Source organism: Rhamphochromis longiceps, linkage group LG3, assembly GCF_057381845.1.
Source record: "Rhamphochromis longiceps isolate RC_006_pf linkage group LG3, R_longiceps_female_GT1.1, whole genome shotgun sequence".
Classification (NCBI taxonomy): Eukaryota; Metazoa; Chordata; class Actinopteri; order Cichliformes; family Cichlidae; genus Rhamphochromis; species Rhamphochromis longiceps.
The window spans coordinates 16,262,612-16,282,201 of NC_140559.1; the positions used below are offsets into that span (position 1 = coordinate 16,262,612).

The following is a 19,590-nucleotide window of genomic DNA, read 5'->3' on the forward strand; positions in this document are numbered from 1 at the left end:
AGAATAGAATAGGATAGAATAAACCTTTATTATCACAAATTAGACATTTTGATGTTAGATAGTTCTTATAGCAAGAGGAATATAGACACAAAGTAGTCCTATATACTTAAGCAACTGAAATTTGTTTGTACAGAACTAAACTGTGTTCTTTAATCTAACAGCTGCTGATGAGAATGACCTGCGGTAGCGCTCCATCCTACACTGTGGGTGTAAAAGTTTACTGCTGAACGAGCTCGTACAGGCTCAGGTGGAGATGGCTTAGACCCTTTTTGTGGAGTGCATTTGTGTTTGTGGACCAATGCAGTTTGTTATTGAGGTGAACACCCAGGTATTTGTACTCCACCCCCGTTTCAATGCCCAAATCCTGGATGTTCACTGTTGTAATAGACAGTGACTAAGACCAACACTGCAAGTCTGGAGACACACAGCGTTTATCTGCATGTGGCAGGGTTGGGTTACAGACTACAAGTATGTGTGTGGGATGGTTTATAATCTGCACTGAAATCCAGTAGCTGTGTGATAATGGTTTGGTACCAATATTACATGAGATCCCAAAGAATATATGAAAAAATATTTTAAAATATGTGCGTGAATATTCTCACCTCTGTTCTTGACTGTACCTGGTCTTTGGTTCCTGTGGTAACGTGCTGAGATTGGTGCGAACTGTTTGCAAAATAAATGGTTTGTGAGGTCTTGTTTCGAATGCCTGAGCTCTGGGATTTTACCATCTTTGCTTTTTTAAACCACATGTATTGTGGTATACATACATTCAAGGTTCAAGGTTCTTTATCTGTCACATGCATAGTTATACAAGTATAACACACAGGGAAATGTAGCCTGACACGCTCCTCGACATGTGCAAAAATTTGGGGGGGGGGGGGGGGGGGGGGGTAGAGGAAGAACATTATATATATATATATAAAATGCTGAGGATTTTCTATGAGTCTGTTGTGGCCAGTGCGATCCTCTATGCTGTTGCATGCTGGGGGAGCAGGCTGAGGGTCGCAGATGCCAACAGACTTAATAAACTGATCCGTAAGGCCAGCAATGTTGTGGGGATGGAGCTGGACTCCCTCAAGGTGGTGTCGGAGAGGCGGATGCTGTCCAAGATAAAGACAATGTTGGATAACACCTCCCACCCACTCCATGACATGTTGGTCAGTCACAGGAGCACGTTCAGTGAGAGACTGAGATTACCGAAAAGCACCACTGAACGACACAGGAAATCATTCCTGCCTGTGGCCATCTCCCTGTACAACGCATCCACTTAACACACTGTTTGCTGCTACAGCTACACATGTTTCTTTTCCAACTATTTATTTATAAGTGACTTATGTATGTATGTATGTATATATATGTATATATTGTACTATTCTTAGTTAGTGTATTGTCTGTCTTGTCTTAATGTTGGTTTAAAATGGAGCACTGTAACAAAAAATAATTTCCCCCAGGGATCAATAAAGTATTCTGATTCTGATTCTGATATATATATATATAATATGTACATTGGGTGAATGTGCAGTAGTAGCAGCAAGCAGGTGAATTCTGTACATTAATATGAATAGACATCTGACTATTTTACAGGATAGACAATATAAACATATTTAAAATTTAAGGAATTTGAAATGTACATTGTGCCTTGGTTTAGTGTCTGGAAGAGAGTCCTGTCTCAGTCAGTTATAGATGATGTGAGAGGGCGGGTGTGTGTGTTTAGGGCCCGGATGGCTTGGCGATAGAAGCTCCTCTTGAGTCTCTCTGTCCTTGCCCAGATGATGCGGAACCTTCTACCAGATTGCAGAAGTTGGAACAGTTTGTTGCCAGGATGGGACGGGTCCTTCAGTATCTGCACTGCTCTAGTCCAGCATCTCCTGGTGTAGGTGTCCTGAAGCGGGGGGAGAGCAATCCTGCAGCAGCGTTCTGCTGTACGGATCACTCTCTGGAGAGCTTTTTGGTCCTTCACACAGCTGTTCCCAAACCACGATGTGATGTTCTGTGTGAGGATGCTCTCCACAGCGCCTGTATAGAAAATCCTGAGGATCTTTGGAGAGACCCTGAACTTCCTCAGTTGTCGAAGGTGATACAGGCGCTGCCTAGCCTTTTTGGTCTGGACCTGAATGTGGGCAGCCCATGTCAGGTCTGAGGAGATGTGGACACCAAGATACTTGAAGGACTGCACCCTCTCCACTGGAGCTCCATTGATGATAATGGGCTTGTAGTCTCTGTGCTGACCCCTTCTGAAGTCCACCACCAGCTCCTTGGTCTTGCCGACGTTCAGCTGGAGGTGGTTGTCCTGGCACCACGATGCCAGATTCTTCACTTCATCCATGTAGGCCGCCTCATCGTTGTTGGAGATGGCACCCAACACCACTGTGTCGTCAGCAAACTTCACAATGGTGTTGGAGCCATGGGTGGCCACACAGTCTGAAGTGTAGAGGGAGTAGAGCAGTGGCGAGAGGACACATCCCTGAGGTGCTCCTGTGTTGATGGTAGCAGGCTTTATATTTTATACTTATTATAGATGTTTTAATACTTTAATACCCCTCACTACATGCTTTATACACTTTTCTCAGACAGGCATGAATATTTTCACACTTTTAAACACTCTCAAAGTTCAAACCATCGTAGAAAAATTAGTCCAGAAATAGAATGAAACCAAAGATCAAACCCTGTTTTCAGGTCCAGAACATGGGAATAGAGCAGCTGCCAGAGAATGCAACATTTATGAATCAATCGTACGAAGTAGGGGAAGCAAGAAGAATGACTGAGTAAAGTTTAACTTATCTGACTGTTTTGTTTCACTTAATGCGCCTTATAATCCGGCGAACTTTATAATCTGAAAAATACAGTAACTTCTACCTTTCTTTAGCATGTCCAGATGTCCAACTTTTTGTGCGATGGTTAGCATCTTCCTCAGCCTTTTGGGTGCTACCACAGGTTCCTTTGACTGCAAAACGTTTCGTCAACATTGTTGTTTGTTGGGGGGAAAACTTACAGTAAAACACTTCAGAGTCACACTGTTAGTGATCGAAGATTTATGGGAATTTGACAAGCTGAATGCATTCTGTACTGTACAGGAGACACGGCACGAGACTGATTGACAGTGGTCTACAGCCAATGAGGAAGCAGAACACTATGCGCTGTTTAAAAAAAAACATGCAAAATTGCACACAAAAAATCCACGAAACAGGGAGGCCACGAATGGTGAACAGCAGGTAATGTTATAGCGTTACCTGCTCTAAAGCACACATTCAGTGTTGTGGACCATGATATTTTATTATAGCAACTAGAGCATGTTGTAGGTATTAAAGGTACTGTGCTGCAGTGCTTTAAACGATATCTATTTAGTAGACTCTACTTTTTTAATGTAAATCAAAAGTCCTCTTCACACACTTAGATGTTGTGTGGCTGTCCTGGCACACCCAAGAGCACAGCTGGCTCATTCAGCACTCAGCCAGATAACCAGGCAGTGTTAATCAGGCTCTACAACAGTTACAGGTGTTCTCGTCCTCCTCTATACTATCCATTTTATTGGTTTATTAAGCAGTGTAGTGACTTATTTGCTTGCTTCTGGGTGTGGTGGGGAGTCTTGTTGCATTAATACTGGCACTTGGATTTAGCTATTAGCTTAAGCTACTGTTATTTCTAAGACCTGATAGCTGCCAGTCATTGCCTCCATCAAGCGGTTGGTGTTTAAGTGCTTTGGTCCAGTCAAGTTGAGGAAACGCCTACAGCAGCTCAGTTTTTGCTCGTTTCCTGTTGACGTCCACTTTACTAACAAGCAGCATTAAAAGGTATTGATACTGCTATCACTGGTGGACTTGGGGGATCTTAAAAGTCCTCTATAATTAAATCTCAGTGTGTTCAGGCAGCAGCTGGTGGATTTGAGTAACAAACTCAAGTACATGTCGTTTTTCATCTTTAGACCCATGATTAGTGTCAAGTTTGTGCTGCCATTGGTTTTTCAGTAGAACATCCAAGGCACACATCCAGCCTCTGAGAGGAAAAGCATCAGTTACTGCCATAATCTACTTAATCTGTATCTAGTTATTTGCTTTTTGCATGTTTTAAACAAATATAACAGTAAAAAAAAATACCTTTTTATAACAAACCAAATCTGAAATCAGAAATGATTGCTTTGTTTTTTGTTATTGAATGTGGTGTAATTTTAAAGACCTGACTTCCAACATCAAGTCTATCTACATTACTCCACCACACCAAAATAACCAAAAAAAACCCAACACATCAGACTAGCATGCTAGCTAAACTCTACCACTCCCCATATGATGAATGACCTCAGCTGTACTTCATTTATTCAACAGACAAACAGAAAAACAGAAAAAACTGAAGTAAAAAAAATTAAATCTGATGTGGCAAATATATGTTAGCTTATATTGACACTAGCTAACCAGGAATTGGTTTATAAAACACATACTGTCACTGCTAATGAGCTGATAACATTATAGTGTAATGTAAAATTAATAATTGGATTAACAAAAACAAATGCTGCATAAAAATCAACACACCATAGTTTACAACACTACAAAGGACATGTTTGTGATGCCCTTGCAGAGCAAAACCACTGACGTAGTAACAATACCTGTAAAAACATTTCACTGCCACTTGGCCAGGAGTGGACGAGTGCTTGCAGACGAGTCCTCATCTTTCATACAAATATGGAGGTTTCCACCAGTATATCTAAGACCGGTGTAGCTCAGACATGTGACGCTTAACAAACAGAGTTCATTTCAAAGGATTGTAAAATAGCTGAAATGTGTAAAATGTTATAACACAGAATATATCAGTACTTTTAACACATTTGCTTTATTACAGTTTTTCTCGATTGCTAAAACACATTTCTTGAAACTACGCCTCATATCCTCACAACAGTAAACACAAATCCATAACATCTCACTCAATTTCCCAAACATCCTATTTCCAGGTCAAAATGAAGCTCTACACCCAAAACTATTCACTCCTGCTGAAAAACCAAACTTTGCCCTCAGACATCAAACACAAGCCCTCAAAAACACACACACTACAACAGAGTTTTGCACACTGGTACAATTAATTCAAAACAATAGTTCCAAAACAAATAGGTTGCTTATGGTTCTCCCCTTCAAAACCCTTGTCACATGATAAACACAAAAGACGCAACCAATGTATGTACAGTGGCACATTGTCATTCATGTACTATACAGTACAACACACACCAGAAACATTATCCCACCTCAGCATCTTGTCTTTGGTCTGGGTCAGGCCAGAGAATCTCATCCACATCACAGGCTATATTGGCCCCAGCCAGGCAGCGGGGGTAAAATCCTCTTGCATGCCTGATCCACCCCTGTCATGCATCTACTGATATGTCTAGGCAGGCCTCTTCCATGGCCTGAAGGAGGTGAACACGGACATAAGGTTCTCGGTCATACACTTTCCACCGCCATGCCGAAAATAACTCCTCTATCGGGTTTAGAAAGGGAGAGTATGCAGGCAGAAAGATATTAGAAAACCTTGGGTTATTGGTAAACCAGTCATGAACCAGAGCAGCGCGATGGAAGCTGACGTTATCCCACACAACAACGTAGTGAGGCTGCTCTGGCTGTGCTGGTTCCCTGTAGTCCAGCTGGAACATATGTTGTCTTAAACCATCAAGAAAAGCAAGGAGAAGCATAGTGTTATAGGGTCCTAGTACGGCATGGCGGTGGAGTACCCCTCGTTGGCTGATGGCTGCGCACATAGTGACATTCCCCCCACGCTGACCAGGGACATTTACAATAGCCCGATGGCCAATTATGTTCCTCCCCCTTTTCCTTCTTTTGGTCAGGTTAAAACCTGCCTCATCCACAAAGATTATTTCATGGGGAACAGGCCGTCCTTCAATCTCAAAGATTCTCTGCAAAACACATAACACAGTAGAGTCAATCGGTACCCTGAACCACAGTTCAAGAGTGCTGAAATGGCAGCATAAACTGCCATGCTGTGATGGTACACAATACTTTATACAGTATCAAAACTCATACCTGAACATATTCCACACGTTGGTTCTTCACTCTGTCAGAGTTTCGTTCGAAAGGGACTCGGTATGCCTGTTTCATCCGGAATTGATTCTTTCGGAGGATGCGGTCAATTGTGGAGAGGCTGATGGCATTTATGCCTCGAAAAAGATGATCATCCTCAATCACTCTCCTTTGAATCTCTTGCAGGCGGATTACATTATTTGCAATTACCATGTTTACAAGTTCCCTCTCTTGCTCCTCCGACAAAAGCCTTAACCTGCCTCCACCAGGTGGTCGTCTCTGTGTCCTACAAAAATAGAAGCACTCATTACTGTAACTGTCACACATTCATTTTACAGGCAAATAATGGAAACATACTGAAACTCAAGACACATAAGTTCAGTAACTTAAACGTTACTGTACAAAGCAGTCTTACTGCAAGTACACCTACCTGTTTTCCTCCCTGAAGGTTCTGATGATGGAGGCAACAGTGAAGCGACTCAAATTTGGTTGTACTCGTTGCCCAGCCTCCCTCATAGTCATCCCATGGACAAGGACATGGTCAACTAAAGTGGCTCGAATTTCATCCGAGACTGACTGTCTTCTTGCCCTTGCTCTTCCCCTTCCTTGTCGCCGTCGTTCTCCACCTCCACCTCCTTCACCACGTCCTCCTCCTCCTCCACCTCTCCCTCCTCCTCCACCACCTTCCTGTTGTCCTAGACCACCTCCTCCTCCTCTTCCACCACGTCCTCCTCTTTCACCACACCCTCCTCTTTCACCATGTCCTCTTCCTCCACCACGTCCTCCTCCTTCACCACACCCTCCTCTTTCACCATGTCCTCTTCCTCCACCACGTCCTCCTCCTTCACCACGTCCTCCTCCTTCACCACGTCCTCTTTCTCCACCACGTCCTCTTCCTTTGCATCTCTTTGGATCCATTGTTTCAAACCTGAATGAGCTGACTTTGGCCCTTTTATCTATCCATCGCAGGTTCTGATTGGTGTGTGCTAAATTTTGACTCCTAGTGTTTCCACCTGGTTAATTGTGTGCTAATTGAGCTCAAGCTATGCTGACTTAAGTTAACATTATTGCATGCTAGTGCTTTCTAAATGACTACATGGTGTAAGCACTGTAAAATGTAGGGATTTGTGTGTAGAGTTTTGCAGTAACAGTTCACCAAATTTGAGTCATGTGTCAAAGCAGGGAATAGTGTTTATAGTTCAGGGAAATGGGTGAGCTTTTTGAACAATAGCGTTACGGTTTTGAAATTTTAGTTTAGAGGCCTGGTTATAGTGTTTAAGCAATCGAGAAAAACTGTAATAATAGCCTAATAAAAATATGAACATTTGCAAATTTACAGTTTCTAACCTGAGTATATGAGACAATAGGAGAAACCTACAGCCAGTATATATAAATGAACTGCAGCTAAACTCTGATTATCATTTACATTATGTGTGGACATACTAATATATTGTATATACAGTTTGTATATAAGGAGTTTTTTAAGCGGTCTTTTTCTTGAACGGCCCCGTTGCGGTATGTTAAATACCCCAATTCTTTCATCTTTGGCGATCGTGGCTCAAGAGTTCGCCTTGTAATTGGAAAGTTGCCGGTTCGAGCCCCGGCTTGGACAGTCTTGGTCGTTGTGTCCTTGGGCAAGACACTTCACCCGTTGCCTACTGGTGGTGGTCAGAGGGCCCGGTGGCGCCAGTGTCCGGCAGCCTCGCCTCTGTCAGTGCGCCCCAGGGTGGATGTGGCTACAATGTAGCTGCCATCACCAGTGTGTGAATGGGTGGATGACTGGTTGCGAAAAGCGCTTTGGGGTCCATAGGGACTAGAAAAGCGCTACAGAAATACAGGCCCTTTACCATTTACAGTTCTCATTATTCCATACAACACTTTGAGCCTTACCGATGTCCAGACGGGAGATGTGCACAGGAGGGTGTCTGGCAACATCTCGAAGTGTCCAACAGTTACAAAGACTCTTACAGCTTTTTCCCCCTCCCTTCAGGGCCATAAAGCCTAAACCCTCACATTCTTTCTATCTTACAGCGCCTAAGTGACGGCCTTGGCTTCCTGTTTTATCTCCTCCTGATGAGATGGGGCAGAAAAACTCTACAGTATGTTCTGTTCTCTTTGTAATCAGAAAAGGAAGGCCATGATTCTACACAAACAGCATTTCTTATAACTCAGCAGTATAATGCATCATAAAACAGTGTAATGATTTCACAACCTTTAATCAAAGGCATAATGTGGCCTATAGCCGTATAATGATTCAACAATTATTTGATTAGAAGTATAAGGTGGATAAGATGGTGTAATACTCTCACAGGTAAGATGGTGTAGCTTCACCTTCCGTCTCTTCTGCTGAGGTCGGGAAAAAAAGACATTCAGTGATTTAACAGTAAAATTATGAAGCCACTACACAGTGTGTAGATGTGTATGCCTGCTGACCTTTGACCTGCCGGGCCAGGAGACGTGGTCCTGCCAGTCCGATACCCAGTGCACCAACTGGAGCTGTGATCAAGATGGCTAACACCGCTAATGTTAGCACGTCCAAACCAAACTTAATTAAGGCCTCGTCCCCTTCCTCCCTCGCCATGTCCAATGCCTTGGAGCCAATGGCAGCCTAGCACATACAGACATAAATAACTGCTCAGGAGAAGTGCAGATTAACAATGAAGGAGTGTATCGTTAAGATCACAGAGGTGGTTTTAATGGAAACAACAGTACTTTTTTAGTTCTTAGTCATCTAGATCTAAAGGCCTTTAGATCATAACTAATGGCGAACTAGAACTTCTTTGTGTGGTTATTGTAGTAATTTAGGTTTTCGAAGTCAATAAAGAGAATTCAGGAGCCATGTAGGTAGCTAATCAACACCATTACAATCTAATGATTTCAGTGGTTACAAAGAAAAATCTATATGATATCTTAGTAGCTGTTTTGACCACCAGTGGCATTTTAGGAGTGTTTAGAGGCTTTATGCAGAAGTTTCTGGATAAGTCTGAGGTGCTTCTAGTTCTGGTTTAATAAAGTCGGGTACATTATTCTTGAAAAATGAATATCTTCTAGCAGTCTAATATCAGGATTACACACTCACAGACCTGCACAGTAGCTTTAGGCAGCCAGGCCACAGAAATGAAGAGCTTCTCTTTTAAGTTGAATCCTCCGTAATGAACCAACAGGAAGGTGACAAGTAGACGGATCACCAGACCAATAAGAATGCAGGCCATACCCAGACCTAAGGGCATAGACACAACAACAAAGAGGAAACCAGTATCTTAACTTTCCTCAAGCCGTGAAATTTTTTGCTCTGCAGGTTAAAGCTCTTTTATTACTGGGCCCACTGGGCTCCTAGTAACTGAGAACAAAATCTAGACACAAATGGAGCAAAGTCTAACTGAAATATGTCGTTAATATAATGTTCTTACCCACAGTACTTGGGCTGAGTGCTTTAATCGTGATCTCAGCTCCAATCAGACCAAAGAGAAGTGGCTGAAATACATCCCATGACCGACCAACTATTTCTGCTACTGGTGCCTGATTGCGAAGTTAGAGATACCTGGATTAACCACATTCCATGGTGCCAGCCATTAAAAGACATGTTGATTTAGGGTAAACATGACAAAATCCAAGGGGCAGGATGCAGGTTAAAGTGATCCTGATATATGATACCTTTTCAGTCTTCCAGCCCAGTGCAGCCAGGAAAGCCAGCACCAGTGTACAGAGACTTCCAGCTCCAGCAAAACCTATAACATTACAGGTGAAGACTGAAAATATGGACAGACCCAGCAACATGAGGGTCCTCCTCAATACCAGATCCTCCTGCGATCAGACAGAAGATATTAAAGACACATTTTATGAACAATTAAAAAAGGAAAAATCATATTAATAAAAAAATGTCAAACCTGGTCATTGCTGGGGAAGCAGTACAAGAACATGCCCAGGATCATACCAGCTACGATGCCTCCCACCACCTCCAGCAGACCCTTCAGTATGTTCATCCATGTAGAACCTGCAGGACAAACACAACGAGACCATGTAGACTAGAAAAAACACAAACCATAAAGCACAGAACAGAAAAACTTTCTTTGACCTGTAGAGAAGGCGATTCCCAGACAAGTAGAGAATCCTGTTATGGCGAGAATAACATCAAAGCTTCCAGCAGCCATCAGGAGGGTGGGGATTCCCTGAAGAACAACACACAGTGACATTAGAGCTTTAAATGTTCTTGATCCTTTGGCAGCTCTTGGGTTGGTGAAGCTTAACTATTTAGTCAATCCTGAAGGAGCCTTGAGCTCTTTTGGGTGATTAGCAGTGTCGCTTTCATTTAAATAAACTTCAAGTATTTTAAGACTTTTAGAAGTAGCTGTAGCAGCTACTACTAAGTAGCTGAAAGTACTTGTGTATTACAAGCTTATGAATTAATTTGGAGGGATAACTGATAAGGTCTACAAATCCTTTAGAAGGCTATTGTTACTGAATCACTATCCTATTAAAAGCTTCAAGGGATGCTCCTGACACCCCTCCACCACCCATCACTTTCTCTCAAGACCAGGTTCAGATGCAAATGAGGAGACTCCACTCAAGCAAGTCTGCTGGACCAGACAAAGTGAGTCTCCGCATCCTCAAGACCTGTGCCCCCCAGCTTTGTGGAGTCTTCCATAAACTGTTCATGCTGAGTCTGAGTCTGCAGAGGGTCCCAGTACTGTGAAAGACATCATGCCTCGTCCCTGTACCAAAGACGCCACGTCCCAGTGGCCCCCAGGATTACAGGCCCATGGCACTGACCTCCCACATCATGAAGACCCTGGAAAGGCTCATCCTGGACCAGCTACGACCCATAGTAAGACCACATCTGGATCCCCTTCAGTTTACTTACCAGCCTAGTCTCGGAACAGAGGACGCCATCATCTACCTGCTCAATCGTGTCTACACCCATCTGGACCAGCCGGCGAGCACTGTGAGGGTCATGTTTTTTGACTTTTCCAGTGCTTTCAACACCATCAGGCCGACCCTCCTGGGTGATAAGTTAGCAGCGATGCAGGTGGATGCTTCTCTGGTGTCTTGGATTGTTGATTACCTGACAGGAAGACCACAATATGTACGTCTCCCACAGTGTGTGTCTGACAAGGTGATCAGCAACACAGGGGCACCACAGGGGACTGTCCTCTCCCCCTTCCTCTTCACCCTCTACACCACAGACTTCAGCCACTGCACAGAGACCTGCCATCTTCAGAAGTTTTCTGATGACTCTGCGGTGGTTGGATGCATCAGCAGGGATGATGAGACAGAGTACCGGGCTGTGGTCGACTCCTTTGTCACGTGGTGTGAGCAGAATCATCTACAGCTCAACGTGGCAAAGACCAAGGAACTGATCGTGGACTTCAGGAAGACCAGGAAACACTTGACCCCCGTTTCAATCCAGGGGGTCAGTGTTGACATTGTGGAGGACTATAAATACCTTGGAGTACACATTGACAATAAACCGGACTGGGCTAAAAACACCACAGCACTTTACAGGAAGGGCCAGAGTCGTCTCTATTTTTTGAGGCGACTGAGGTCCTTCAACATCTGCCAGAAAATGCTGAGGATTTTCTATGAGTCTGTTGTGGCCAGTGCGATCCTCTATGCTGTTGCATGCTGGGGGAGCAGGCTGAGGGTCGCAGATGCCAACAGACTTAATAAACTAATCCGTAAGGCCAGCAATGTTGTGGGGATGGAGCTGGACTCCCTCAAGGTGGTGTCGGAGAGGCGGATGCTGTCCAAGATAAAGACAATGTTAGATAACACCTCCCACCCACTCCATGACATGCTGGTCAGTCACAGGAGCTCGTTCAGTGAGAGACTGAGATTACCGAAAAGCACCACTGAACGACACAGGAAATCTTTCCTGCCTGTGGCCATCTCCCTGTACAACGCATCCACTTAACACACTGTTTGCTGCTACAGCTACACCCCTGTTGCACCTGTTGCACATGCTCTTCTTCTTATCCAGCTATTTATCAATAAGTGACTAATGAGTGACTAATACCTTATTGATAAGGGATCAATAAGGGATCAATAAAGTATTCTGATTCTGCTTAAGCTTGTAACTTTGTAGAAGGTATTAAGGGCCACAGTGGGTCTCCTAAAGGTCACTGTGGGTCCTTGTAAAGGGGCTAGGACACAATTAGGAAGCTTAGCAATCGCTCAGAATGTGTTGATGGAGCTAGAGCCATTACAGCAGTTCTAGAGTCCTCTAGAACTGCTGTAATGGCTGTTATTTTTAGGTTATACTTGCTCTGCATAAGCCTACACACATGTTTTCTCATTTCTATAGACTCATCTCAGGCTCATCTCTTTTTCCACCCATACGCTGCCCCTTCTAGCAGGATGAACCTTTCATCAGTCAAATGTAGTGATGATAGTAACGGGTGATAATTTACCTTCTCCACTCCATATTCTTCTCTCTGCAGAAGCAGCATTGAAGGAAAAACAACTGCTGGAGAAACGGCAGCCAGTACAAAACTGCACAAACACACACACCACAGATACAGTGAGTGTCACTTTACTTACTTTGGATCAGCCATACAGAAAGAAATAGCTGCAATTAACATGCAGAAATCACCTGTTTAAAGTCTGTTTAAAGAGATTCCAACATGTCAACTAAAGTATTGACTAAGACCATTGTGTGTGTGTGTGTATGTGTGTGCAAATTACCCCAGTATGAAACCCCAAACCCATGGCAGACCCAGCAGGAAGTGAGAAACCACAGCACCAATGCAGGCTTCCACCATACAGGGTCCAACTGCAACACGTACGCACACTGCTTTCAGTCGACTTAAAGCCTGCATGCAAACAAGGATTTAAGAGACTGCATTTGATTTTCTGTGTGTAACTACCAGCATGTCAGGAATTGTATGCTGCTACAGTATTTGACTGTTCGTGCACCTCAGGGTTGAGGCCCAGACCAGCTCTGGTCAGGATGATGGACAAGGCGATGTTCCTCAGAGCTGCAGACCAGTGAGTGTCAATAAAGATGGCGTCTGTTATGTAAGGAACATTACGCAACAGCAGACCCGCCAGCAGCATACCTACACGCACGCACACACAAGTTTGTACAGGCATGCTGTAGTTGTAAGGACCATAACTAACATAATGTGTGGTAGCACTTTGTGATATGGCCTGTGACTGAGGGTGTGATCCCCCTAAAATTAAATGGAATTTAATTGTATTTTATTTGAAATCGCAATGTACGTCTAAGTATCTACATATACTTACTGATAGATACTGTACATAGGATAAGAGGACAACAATTCAAGTTTTACTGACATGAAGAAATAATAAGCAGTGAAGATTTTCAGGTAATATAATGGAAAAGGTTTGTATGCATGAAGTACTGTTAGGGATGCAGGCTGTATTATAGAGTGGATTAACATTGCCTTTATACTTTCCTATTATGCATTATTTTGGTGTTTATCATGGATCCAATATTCAAATGTCCATTTATGTCACATATGAGGACTGTTCTCCTTTTCCTTCTTATAAGAAAATAAAATAGCATTGTACACTGAATAGCAGAGGCCCATGTGAGAAAACTGAGCCAAGTCGAACTTGACTTTTTCTTTCACAACCACCAACCACAACTTTCAAATGGACTACAAAAGAACTTTAGTAAAACTACAAAAAAAGCAAAATATGTGGCAGCTTTTGTGTTTGTGTTTTTCAAACAAAAGCCGCTACATAACATTGCATACACCCCTGAAAGTAGAACATATTTATAATGCAAAACACTGACTGAAAGCAAGTGGTTGGATTGATGGAGAATGGATCATTCTCAAAGAGAGAAATCGCAGCACCCCCTAGTGTTCTAGCTGCACAATTGCAGCACATAACAGCGCTCGAGTATAAACGCTGGGAACTTGCATGTGCTACACTGTAAGCTCTATATTTAACACAGGAAGTATTTATTACGTTTTACATGACCTCTATTAATCTGGATGAGACTACAACACAATAAGTTACTGGGCTGTACCAAGTAGCGGAGGAAAGGGGGGCAGTGTGGGCAGCTGGATCATTCCCACCAGCTTCCCTCCCAGCACGGAGCAGATGAAGAGGATGATGATGCCGAACAGGTTCCCTCCAGGTAAACACTCTTTTCCCGTGATGGACCAGACGACTCCGAACAGCAGAGCAAACAAACACACTGCAAGCAGACGGGAAATCTTTTAGACTCGTTAAGTTTCATAGTTTCTCTATTTCTCTGATAGTACACATATTCACAGTCAGTGTTGGGGAGTAACGGAATACATGTACCGCCGTTATTTAAAATACAAAATATGAGTAACTGTATTCCGTTAAAGTATACAGCATTGTCACTGGAAGTGGTTTGCATTGTTTATATATTTATATTATTTACTGTAGATACCGATTAAAAAGGTTTTATGTTGTGAAAAACTGAAATCTGGAAATTGGAATTGGTTTGCCTTATTTTGTTGATGTTTTTACAATGTACAATTTTTGGATACTCGACCCACTTCTGGTCCTTGGGCTGATAATTCTCACATTATGAGTGTTTGTTACCTTTAGTGATGAGCAGGTTGACGAGTCCCTGAGGTCGAGGACATCTGTCCTTTAGACTGATGCAGGGCGCGCAGCATGAGGAGGGTGACTCAGATGATGGCATCGTCATCTGTCCACACACAGATTATTTTTTTTTCTGTTTTTGATTTTTATTTAATACATATGATCAAGTTAGATAATTGGACCTTAATCACCTGATCACACTTGCCTAGATACTGCCTGGTAATGCCATGGCAACCACTAAATGCTAGGGAAAAAATATCTCAACAGATTACTGCAGTTTGCATAGAAGACTCCACCTTGTCTGAAATATTGCCGATTATCGGACATTTGTCTTTCAAGTAAAAGTTGTGCCTTTTTATTGCAACTTCCAACTGACAAAGAGCACAAGTTGCAACAAATTTCAGCTAGAGATTGCTAGCAACTACTTCCTTTTGCAACCAGTTTCATAGTTACTACCTCCTGCTACCACCCACCAACCGGATGGGAAAATACATTTTTTTTTAGCAATTGATCATTTCCAGAACATTGCCAACCAGTCTTTATGTCTTAAGCTGGGCATACACTGTGCAAGTTTTCTTTTTCTTCAGTCGCGTTATTCAGCTTCTGCTCTGCTTTTGCACAATTGACTCGCAGGGTTTAGAAGTTCATAGGTCACGATGCAGGTCTCACACTATACGGCCCGATGCTCAGATACGACCTGAGTGCTCACACTGTGCATCCATAACATGAAGCTTATAACACAAAATCTGTCGCTTGCTCTCCCTCTCTGCCTTTCACTCACACAGACACACACACCCAATGGTCCTAGCCTGTTAGGCGCCCTGGGCGAACACCCCCTCTGCCCCCCCCCCTCCACACACACACACACACACACACCTCATACATATGAAGAGAGAGAGAGTATGCATAGTATGCAAACGGCTACTAAACAGACATCATACTTCGTCATGCAATGAGAACAGGACAAATCAACAATTAAAATTGACTAATTAATATTATATTATTGTATATATTGTTTCTTCTGTAGAGAAGGCGATTCTTCCATTTCTTCTTGGAGTAACTGTAACCCACATAATTTCCTTAGGGATTAATAAAGTATTCTGATTGTTTCAGGATGACCTGCCATTATCCAATCGCACATCTGCTTACCTGTATCTTTTGCTCGTTTCTCCTTGTAGGAGCCATAATTACAGTTTTTTCTGAATGCTTAAACCCTAACTGTGATTCCTGTAGCACAGTTTCTAAAACTATTCAGACTTATAGCAAAACCACTCACTGAGTTTGCAAAACTAAAAGCACAAAAACTGCTTTGCACTCAGTTTGCAATTTTGTAACACACACTTTGCAAAACTGTAGGCACAATTCACTGCACAACACTCAATTACCAAATTTCCAACACACTCCTAGCAAAAGTATACACATGTATGGCTATCATTAACACTAATTTGCCAACTGTCTGGCACACTTTCACATGTGAAAACTTTTTTAGATAATTAGTTCACTTTGCAATCAGCCTAAGCACTATAATACAGGTAAGCTGTGTGTGCGGAGTACAATGGAGGGAGCAGAAAGAGTGAGAAGTAGAGGAAGCCGAGGAGGACGTGGAGGTGAAGAAGTAGGATGAAGAGGACGACAAGGACAAGGAGGAGCAAGAGGAAGACGAGGAGGGGGGAGAGGAAGACGAGGAGGGGGGAGAGGAAGATGAGGAGGGGGGAGAGGAAGGGTAGGAAGAGTAAGAAATAGAATCACTGATGACATCAGAGCTACAATAGTGGACCATGTAATCAACCGTGGAATGACCCTGAGGGTAGCTGGCCAACGGGTCCAGCCTAACTCGAGCCGCTACACTGTAGCAAGTACCATAAGGACATCTTGAAATGAGAATCGGTGAGTACAGTCACTTTGCACAAAGATTTGTAGCACTGCCATATGCCAATGAGAAACACACCAATACCATTGATGTAAAAATACTGAAATTGTTACTTTACAGAATTGCTAGATGACCAGATGCTGGGGGCAGAGGAAGCATGTTCACTGCAGACCAAGTAACCCATATAGTCATTATGGCGATTGCAAATAATCCTATACTTGGAAATAAACACTTGTGTTTGTTTTGATGTGTTTGAATAAACACCAGTTTGGATCCCTCTATGCTTATGGATCTATGACAGAAGTATGAGCTCAAACTGACATAGCCTACCTTGTGCACAGAGAAAGCAAAAGCCAGATGTGTTTTGTATTCATACCATCAGTGTGCAGTTGGCGCATTGTGTGCTTAGTAGATGATGGCTTGTGTGTACTGTTTGATACGGAAACACCATTTTTACGAAGGTGTGAAGAGTTACAGTTTTTTCTGATTGCTTAAGCACATTTTTTGTAACTATTGGCTAATTTTGCAAAACTCTTCACACAAATAAGAAAACCTGTCACCCAATAATCAAAACATTGTAGTTCTCTTGCAAAAGCGAACACAGCTAGATTAACCCCTCACACCTTCGTAAAAATGGTGTTTCCGTATCAAACAGTACACACAAGCCATCATCTACTAAGCACACAATGCGCCAACTGCACACTGATGGTATGAATACAAAACACATCTGGCATTTGCCTTCCCTGTGCACAAGGTAGGCTATGTCAGTTTGAGCTCATACTTCTGTCATAGATCCATAAGCATAGAGGGATCCAAACTTCAAGTACTGGTGTTTAGTCAAACACATCAAAACAAACACAAGTGTTTATTTCCAAGTATAGGATTATTTGCAATCGCCATAATGACTATATGGGTTACGTGGTCTGCAGTGAACATGCTTCCTCTCCCCCTCCTCGTCTTCCTCTTGCTCCTCCTTGTCCTTGTCGTCCTCTTCATCCTACTTCTTCACCTCCACGTCCTCTTCCTCGGCCTCCTCTACTTCTCACTCTTTCTGCTCCCTCCATTGTACTCCGCACACACAGCTTACCTGTATTATAGTGCTTAGGCTGATTGCAAAGTGAACTAATTATCTAAGAAAGTTTCCACATGTGAAAGTGTGCCAGACAGTTGGCAAATTAGTGTTAATGATAGCCATACATGTGTATACTTTTGCTAGGAGTGTGTTGGAAATTTGGAAATTGAGTGTTGTGCAGTGAATTGTGCCTACAGTTTTGCAAAGTGTGTGTTACAAAATTGCAAACTGAGTGCAAAGCAGTTTTTGTGCTTTTAGTTTTGCAAACTCAGTGAGTGGTTTTGCTATAAGTCTGAATAGTTTTAGAGATTGTGCTACAGGAATCACAGTTAGTGTTTAAGCATTCAGAAAAAACTGTAATCTAGCTGTGTTTGCTTTTGCAAGAGAACTACAATGTTTTGATTATTGGGTGACAGGTTTTCTTATTTGTGTGAAGAGTTTTGCAAAATTAGCCAATAGTTACAAAAAATGTGCTTAAGCAATCAGAAAAAACTGTAGATGTATTGAATTTTAAGGATCACTGGGTTTTCATTTGTTTGGTTGCTATGGTGATGTGTAACGGGAGTCACGCGGGTGCTAGCGGTGACATTAAGAGAGCGTTGTCAGTTTGTCTTTCACTGGTTTGATTTTGACAGAGGGCTGGGTAGCCGTAGTTTTTGCTGACCGCAGCACAACGAGTTTCCCCTTAATTGTTGCGTTAGAGCCTGTGATGTTTTATTGCTCTGTAAACTTTTCAAGCACTTTAATAAACAAGCAATTCCACCTCTCGCATTATGGCGTAAAGTTGACAGCGCGTCAGGCAAATAGGCAAGCTCAGTCCCCGGCCTCTAGCGACTGAGGAAGTCGCTACACTCCTCCTCTTCTTTTCTCTGTTTTTAAACTTTAAAAACGGGTTGTGTGTGAGACTTTAAATCAACAAAATATAAAATATACATTTTAAATTGTTATTGATCCCTTTACCCCGAGTCCTAAAGTGTATATTTATTGTTTGTTTACTTGCACTGCTGTAACTGGAGCCTCGTCGTCTCGTCTCACTATATACTGGACTGTATGTAGCGGAGATGACAATAAAGTTTACTTTGACTTCAGCAGCGAGCAGGCGCACCGAGGGCTCTCGCGCTCACTTTTCACGTATAGAATTTCAAAAAAACATCGGTGCAAATTATAAGTGCTCATCTGTCCACATACATTTGGCCTAAACCTTTATAATCACAGAGTCTGGAGCAAGAACAACCCCAACACATGCATATGTTTTCTATAAATAGCCTTTCAGGGGTGACTCATCAAGCCCTCACCGTGGTCGTGCCGTCCAGCTCCTCCGTCTTCCTCCGGGGCATTTCTCTGTCCTCTTGACCAGCCTGAACTTTACCTTTACCAGGAACAGGTGCATGCGCGCGCGCATGTGTAAGAGAGAGCGCTAACTGGGTTAGAGACATGGACTGTGAGTAAGGTGGTGTCCTTTATCCTCTTCTTGCCAAACCTCTTAAAGTGGGTGCATTTCATGGTCAAGAATTATTAAGACCCTAAAATGTACTCCATATAATTGCTGTTAACATTTAAAAAATGCTAAAAATAAAATAAAATAAAAAAAGCTAAAAAAAACAACAACAACAACTTCTTAAAAGGTATAAACATAACATGATAATGTGATTTACAGATTTTTCATGCTCAGAGATCTCTTTAGAGATGTAATTAAATAAAAATAAAAGTAAGAGGTAAGACACAGATTTTCCAGCACGATGGAGCACCGTGCCATAAGGCAAAAGTGATAACTAAGTAGCTCGGGGAACAAAACGTTGAAATTTTGGGTCCATGGCCTGGAAACTCCCAGATGTTAATCCCATTGAGAACTTGCGGTCAATCCTCAAGAGGCGGGTGGACAAACAAAAACCCATAAATTCTGACAAACTCCAAGAAGTGATTGTGGCAGAATGGGTTGCTATCAGTCAGGATTTGGCCCAGAAGTGATTGAGAGCATTCCCAGTCGAATTGTAGAGGTCCTGAAAAAGAAGGGCCAACACGGCAAATACTGACTCTTGGCATACATGTCATGTAATTGTCGATAAAAGCCTTTGAAACGTATGAAG

At 42.6% G+C, this 19,590-nt stretch overlaps 2 protein-coding genes across 3 annotated transcripts; both read right to left on the reverse strand.

The window, feature by feature from the left end:
* Nucleotides 1-217: 217 nt before the first annotated feature.
* On the reverse strand, nt 218-6,631 carry LOC146673160 (uncharacterized). The gene is made up of 4 exons (XM_085400930.1): nt 6,445-6,631; nt 6,018-6,300; nt 5,758-5,890; nt 218-375 (listed from the first exon to the last, which is right to left on the reverse strand). Exons 1-4 carry the CDS (start codon nt 6,534-6,536, stop codon nt 218-220), a joined length of 666 nt encoding a protein of 221 aa, XP_085257056.1. The 5' UTR covers nt 6,537-6,631.
* A 685-nt stretch (nt 6,632-7,316) lies between these two features.
* Nucleotides 7,317-18,915, reverse strand: LOC146673161 (sodium/hydrogen exchanger 9B2-like). Of its 2 annotated transcripts, none has more exons than XM_085389976.1 (13): nt 18,799-18,915; nt 14,559-14,667; nt 14,011-14,181; nt 12,927-13,069; nt 12,696-12,823; nt 12,422-12,503; nt 10,090-10,183; nt 9,902-10,008; nt 9,669-9,818; nt 9,425-9,533; nt 9,098-9,234; nt 8,448-8,622; nt 7,317-8,357 (listed from the first exon to the last, which is right to left on the reverse strand). In XM_085389976.1, exons 1-13 carry the CDS (start codon nt 18,838-18,840, stop codon nt 8,320-8,322), a joined length of 1,485 nt encoding a protein of 494 aa, XP_085246102.1. In that variant the 5' UTR covers nt 18,841-18,915; the 3' UTR covers nt 7,317-8,319. The 2 variants fall into 2 exon arrangements, with proteins under 2 accessions (XP_085246102.1, XP_085246095.1); XM_085389969.1 differs by having other exon boundaries at nt 7,317-8,360.
* Between the last annotated feature and the right edge of the window lie 675 nt (nt 18,916-19,590).

What these genes read in the sequence shown, in the direction of transcription:
- LOC146673160 (XM_085400930.1), bottom strand. Translation starts at nt 6,536, where the DNA reads ATGACTATGAGGGAGGCTGGGCAACGAGTACAACCAAATTTGAGTCGC. An exon ending in ACCTTCAGGGAGGAAAACAG is followed by an intron (nt 6,301 to 6,444) that starts GTAGGTGTACTT and finishes CTATTTTTGTAG; the next exon opens with GACACAGAGACGACCACCTG. An exon ending in AACGTGTGGAATATGTTCAG is followed by an intron (nt 5,891 to 6,017) that starts GTATGAGTTTTG and finishes TGTGTTTTGCAG; the next exon opens with AGAATCTTTGAGATTGAAGG.
- LOC146673161 (XM_085389969.1), bottom strand. Translation starts at nt 18,840, where the DNA reads ATGCCCCGGAGGAAGACGGAGGAGCTGGACGGCACGACCACG. An exon ending in GTCTGGGCCTCAACCCTGAG is followed by an intron (nt 12,824 to 12,926) that starts GTGCACGAACAG and finishes GTTTGCATGCAG; the next exon opens with GCTTTAAGTCGACTGAAAGC. An exon ending in TGGGCTGGAAGACTGAAAAG is followed by an intron (nt 9,534 to 9,668) that starts GTATCATATATC and finishes CTTCGCAATCAG; the next exon opens with GCACCAGTAGCAGAAATAGT.